Source organism: Heteronotia binoei, chromosome 21, assembly GCF_032191835.1.
Source record: "Heteronotia binoei isolate CCM8104 ecotype False Entrance Well chromosome 21, APGP_CSIRO_Hbin_v1, whole genome shotgun sequence".
Lineage (NCBI taxonomy): Eukaryota > Metazoa > Chordata > Lepidosauria > Squamata > Gekkonidae > Heteronotia > Heteronotia binoei.
The window spans coordinates 124,943,410-124,949,705 of record NC_083243.1 but is presented as its reverse complement, the minus strand read 5'-3'; the positions used below and the strand labels follow the sequence as shown (position 1 = coordinate 124,949,705).

At 49.3% G+C, this 6,296-nt stretch overlaps 1 protein-coding gene across 1 annotated transcript; it reads left to right on the top strand.

Annotated features, from left to right (window-relative positions):
* Positions 1-2,663: 2,663 nt before the first annotated feature.
* Positions 2,664-3,257, top strand: LOC132589640 (protein Tob2-like). Its single transcript, XM_060262382.1, has one exon. It carries the CDS (start codon positions 2,664-2,666, stop codon positions 3,255-3,257), a length of 594 nt encoding a protein of 197 aa, XP_060118365.1.
* Positions 3,258-6,296: the final 3,039 nt, after the last annotated feature.

Genomic DNA, 6,296 nt, shown 5'->3' with positions numbered 1-6,296 from the left:
AAGAAGAACAATACAACGGCTGAGTCACCCGCCAGGGAGAGGCCGCCTCTTCTTCCATTTGGGGAACATTCCGTGTTTACTGTTTAGGGAAATTGTGTGTCCACTATGTCTGCCATGTTTTGTCTGTCTGGTTAACCATCAGTGACTTATCATCTGGGGGACGCCCCTGCTGTTTTTGTGCTTGCCATCCTGCTATAGGTTTTTGGCAAGGTACCCCACTCTCTTTCCTGAGCTTTCAAAAAGTGGGGAAGGAAGGAGGTTTTTGCGCCTCCTCATTAGTTAAGAGTTTTATGTGTTCTCCCTCCCTTCCCAGGGAAGAGGGGAGGCATTTCTACGATCGGGAAGATTGTGACTTTCGAGCTCCAGGCGATAAGTTCTATTATATAGTTCGTCCTTGGGTGCGCACCCCAAATAAATTGTCCCTCTGTTGGGAAGAGGCCCTTTGCCCCTACCTTCGGGTCCAATTGTGGGAAGGGTCCAACGATACAACAACTGGGTGGCTACTTAAGCGACGAGCGAAGACTCTCACTGGGGGGAGTGGCACCTGGGCGCGGTGGTATTTTCTTAGACAAAAAGAGGGGGATCGCATCTGTGCCTGGGAGATTAAGTCCCAAACTGCCCATCCTGTAACTTGTGAGAGGGCGGTAAATTGGTCCCCCCTGATTGCCCAGCACCCATTAGCTGTGAAGGATTTTCACTCACGAAATTGTAAGCGCTGCTCTGAAGGAGAGAGCTCACTTAGCCTTAGCTCACAGGTCGAGCCTGAACTGGCCTGGTACGTAGCGACCTTGGATGCTGGGTGGGACCCCTTTAATACCGAAGCAGTAGTCTGCCAGTTAGTCGGCCAGTACCTCGACGATACCTCGCTAATACAACCGCATGAATCCCTTCCCAGACTATCAGTTGCAGGATCAGCCTCACTGGAGCCCCCGTCGGAGGTTCCGTAGGTTGGTAGGACCTTGGATCAACACCCCGGGATTGCTGACCCTTTGCTGGCGCACTCCAGTGCCCTATAGGCACAGGCATAATATCTGCCTGTGGGTAGGAGAACAGGGGGAGACGACTGCTTGGTTGCTAGGAGGTCAAATCAGGGGCCCGACTGGAGGCGTAGGACGCACACGGTGGTGCTTCCTAAGGAAAACTCGGGAGGGTCCCCTACTGGCTTGGAAGATCAAAGGTCGGACAGCCACCCCAGGAAGCTTAGAGGTTGACTTACCACCCAGCCTTGGGCCGCCCCTGAGGATTTGACGAGTCGCCTTTTTGGTTTATTTCATACTCAGACTAATGCAGTCAAGGGCAGCTCGTCAAATCATTGGTCTGAGTTTGGGGTGGATTATAAATAGGACTGTGGCATAGGTAAACTCCTGGAGGAAAATGAGGAGTTTGGATTTTTTAGATGTCCCAGAAGGGTCCCCGCAGCAGCGTACAGCAGCTGTGGGCTCCCGAAGTGTATTATGGAAGCAGAAGTCTTTAGCAGTTCCCCTTGTGGGTGCAGTTCTGCTTATAATTATCATTGTAATGGCTGTCCAAAAGGCACAGCCTTGCTCACCATGCCCCTTTCTTGGCACCACTGCCTGCCCACAACATTGGATTGGGTACCATGGGAAATGTTATTATAAATCTGAAGATGAAAGGGATTGGAATAGCAGTAAGATTAAATGCACCACCTTTGGTGCCACGTTGGCATTGATTGATTCACAATGGGATCTGAGTTTTCTAGTAAATCTGGCTCGCCCTGTACACCACTGGATTGGCCTCTCCAAACAGACAGGCCCAGTGTGGAAATGGCAAAATGGCACAGAGTTTGCTGATCAGTTTCTTGTGCGAGGAGATAATGCATGTGCTTATTTAGATGATACTGGTGTGAGTAGTACCAGGTGTTCCCTGGAGAAAAACTTCCTCTGTAGCCAGGCGGACGCCTGCGCTGGAAGTAAAGGGAGAAGTTAAGATTAGAGCAGTCACCGATTCACATTACTAGCAGCCGCAGGGCAGTGTAAAGGCTGCTTGTGGTGATGTGAAATATTTCTGCAGTATTGCATAGCCCTGGCCTCGCTCGGAGGAAACGGGGGGGAGCGGGCTGCTGGGTAGCTGATTCACACTGGCACTTCCCGTTTTTTTCTGAGCGCGGGTGTGGATGGGCTGCCTAGCAACTTGCAATAAAAGTGTATGTGTTTTTACCCCAGGAGAAATTCCTGGAGACCCCAAAAGATGCTATCTGTTAACCAGGGAAACTGTGCTTACTTTGTTTTATGATTGTAATGGGATTGCCATGCTCATGTCATAGGGATCCGGCGGCTGTGTATTACTTGAACTTGCACATCATTAATTGAATGTGGGTGTGTAGTTTGAGTGGTATGCAATTGCCGGGTGTGGCATCTCCGGATGGTCACCTCTTGGACAAGGCACTCTAGTTAGGAAGTCCCTGGGAATTAGATAGAGCAGCGTTTTCTGCTGCCCTCAGTTGTAGGGAGCTGGTCCTTTAAGCCCAATGCAAGACTCCCCGTCTTTTGTCATTCGAACCTTTTTTAGAATTTTGCCCTCGTCCTCTGCCCCTTGCATCAGTTGGCACAGGAAAACCACGTTAGTCACGTGATGCCCTTTCCCAACTTCCGACCCATGATTAGCCCTGGAGGCATTCAGGGCAACCTCTATCTCCGTTAAGCATGTATCAGGAGGTGAAAGAAGCCTTGAGTGTTATCACCTTTTACCTGTACGATTGGCTCCCACGAAGGAGGGTTGACCATTTTAGGGAAGAATTAGAGCAGCTACTTGAGAGGAAATATGAAGGCCACTGGTACCCAGAGACACCCCTGAGGGGGTCCGCCTATCGCTGTATTTGGATAGGAAAGACCAGAGACTCTGTAGTAGAATTAGCTGCCAAAAGAAGTGGACTGACTGTAGAGGATGTCCAGGACAGCCTTCCTGCGGAATTGATTGTGTGGATTGACCCATTTGAAGTCTCCTACCGATTTGGGGAAGAAGGGCCGGTCGAGACCGTGTATCTGAAAGACAATAAAGGCTGCAGCACAGCCAAGGGACAGAGCAAAAGCAGAAGCAGGCTTAACCCTGAGGCTCCGGCGTTTGTCCCCGCTAGGGGTCAGACAACCTTCTTGTCCGGCTCCCCACCGCCATTTTCAGACAAATCCTCTGGTCCGACTTTCACCGTGGCTTCTTTTGCAGCTACCAAGTTTGGCTCCACAAAAGTGAAGAAAAGCAGCAAAAGGCTGAGTTGGGGTCTTGCTTGCCCAGGAAAATAAAGGGCTGACTGAGAGAATTGTTTAAATAAGCTTCTTCTCTTGTACAGTTGCTAAACGCCATTGCTGGAGGAGTGGGAGGAGATGGCATCGTCCCCTCTGCCGCAGGAGGCCCAGATTGACGTCTGCCTTGACGGGAGCCAGGAGCTGGAAGAAAGTGGGTCCCCTAACATCGGTCGTAAGGGACGAGCCAGAAAGACAGCGGCTCCGGCTGGGAAGAAGCACTGGAAGAAGACCATTGCGAAGACCTTCGGCACGCACGAAGGTACCTATAACCTCAAGATCAAGGGTCGCGAACGGTTTCTGATGTTTAAGAAGCTGAATGAAGCCCTAGAGTTTAAAGATGCCCAGGAAGACCTTGAGACAGGAAAGAAGACCTCGAAGGGTCGTGGTGGAGGCAGAAGGCCCCCAGACGATCAGGAGGAAAAGATGCCCCGACCTCTGGGTAGGCCCAGGGCTATGAGGCCATCATTGGCACGCGACGAGTGCGCCTTTTGCAGCGGGAGGGGGCACTGGATCCATTCAGACGCCCCTCCCCAATTTCGTGATAGAGGAAGAGGCCGAAGGGGAGTGCTCGACCACCACTGGCATGCGATGCGTGAACCTAGAGTCATGAGAGTGGCCACAGGATGGTATCTAGCCCCCTACAAGCGAAACCACACAGCTTGGAACGAGGTCTCAGACGTAAGAGCTGCAATTGAGGCGATACCAGAGAGAGATGAGCACGGAAACGAAGAAGGCATAGACGAAGCAGCCGGCCTGGCCCCCGAAATAGATGTGAGTCCACAAGAGCCTCTCCAGGAAGAAGCAGAGGCTTCTGCCCTTTTGAACCTCAGGAAGCTTTTCCAGGAAGAAGAAGGCTTGGAGGAGGATCCCACCTGTTAAAACCCTGATGTGAAGTCACGAAGAAGGGACCCCTTTTGAAGTAGTTTTGATTTATTTGCTTTTTGTGCTTAAAATAAAAAGAAATATTGCCTTTCCTTTGCTAGTAAGAGCTCGCCACAGAGGAAGGGGAAAGGTAGGTTGGTCCCTGGAAGGAGTTAGGTAGTTAAATGTGCCCAAAGCTAGCTTTAGCTTGACACATTGCTCAGTGCCTTGGCCATATATTGTGATGCTTAAGTAAGACAAAAGATTCAGTTCTTTGTGATTTTATTCATGAAAGGCCCTTTGGGAGATTGTTAAGATAAGAAAACCCAGCCCTAGAAAGAAATGTTATGTTGAATGGTTTTTTTGAATTGTTGAAATGTTATGATGATAAGATAGGCTTGTATTGAACCTGACTTTGTTTTGCTATGCAGTTTTAACCAAAGTTTTCCTAGATAGGCCTTCCAGGTGGAGATTCGCCCCAGACCTGATTGCTTGAAGCCCGACCTCTGGACCTCACTCACCGGCAGTAGTGAGGTTCCACAGGCAACGCCCTCTGGATCCTGGCCTACCGGGGATGGCAGGATTCCACAGGCATCGGAATGACTCTCCCTGGGCGTGGAGCGGTCAATTCCTGTGCGGTTGCAGCTAGGGAGCTCGATTGCTCTACACTCCGGGAAGAAGAAGGAATTCCTCGAGCAACAGCCAGCTGATTGATTATCAAATGTATTATGGGTTTGGTGTTTGGTTTTAAGTAGGTTGATTTTAGTATGTGTATGATGGTTTGTGGATGTCATGATAAGTAATCAAACTCCGTTTGAAAGAGGGGAATATAGCAGTGGATCAATAAGACCAAGAATTAATACCAATATTTAATCAATATAGAAATATGTAAGAGTGCTTTTGAGAAATAATCTTCTATAGCAGCTTGAAGCAAAGGAGTGTTAGCTTGCAAAAAGGGAACTATGCCAGGTCATTGACCTTGTTAAAACCACAAGCTGAAAACGGTAGAACAGAGCCTAAGAAGAAGCAAGACAGGTGCAGGAGATGGAGCAAGAAATCGTGGGCGTGTGGGTAGAATGTTTCTAGAGAAAGAGGAACTAGGATTTACAGAAGCCCTAAGAAGGGTCCTAAGAAGAACCCAGAAGGTTGAAAAACAACCCGAATTGTGGTGAAAATGTGACGTAGGCCTCTTCCCACAAGTGGAAAACGTAGTATATTGAGTTGGCAATTGGGGAGGAAGAACCCAATAAAAGGTGACAGGCAATTGTAATTCGCTGCTCAGAGCTAGGAGTCCAGACTCTCTCTCTGATGCCCGTGTATAGAGCGCTTATGCACGTTAAATAAAGAAGCTGTTTTCCTGATCCCTCGTGTCCGCGGCCTCCGTTATTGATTCGGCAGAATGTGGTAATGTATAAATAGGGTTTCCCTGCTACAAGGCCAGTGGCCCATCTAGTCCAACACTATGTGCCACTCAGCGACCAAAACTCAGTTGCCAACAGGAGGTCTACCAGTAGAGTCTCCCCCCTGTTGCCTCCCAAGCACACCAAGAATACAGAGCATCACTGCCCCAGACATAGACTGTGATCACACACACTAAATAATGCACTTTCAATCCACTTTCAGTGCACTTCCCAACCATATTCTGCCAGTTCGCACAGTACAATCCAGTCGTAAAGTGCATTGAAAGTGGATTGAAAATGCATTATTAAGTGTGTGTGATTGCAAGCATAGTGTTCTCTCCCCACCTTGTAGCTAATAGCCACAGATGGACCTCTGCTCATAGAGGACTTCAAGCATTCATACAGAGACTTCCTTGCCTGGTCCCAGGTTATATCAACATGTAGGGCTGCCATTCTCCGAGTAGGGACTGTTGATCTCTCAGAATTACAGCTGATTTCCAAACTAGAAATCGGTTCCCCTGGAAGGAATGGCTGCTTTGGAGGTATACTCAATGGCAGGGGTGTCAAACATGTGGCCGGGGGGGCTGAATCAGCCCCCCCAGAGGGCTCATATCAGGCCCCTGAGCAACTGGCTCTTGTTTGCTTCCTTCTACCTCTCTCTTGCTTCTTTCTGCATTGCAGCATGCTTTGCAAGGTTTGCTCAATCACATAGGAGCTACAGAGCAAAACCTCTATTTTCTGCATTGGTTGAGGCTCCTCCGCCTCCTGGTCCCCT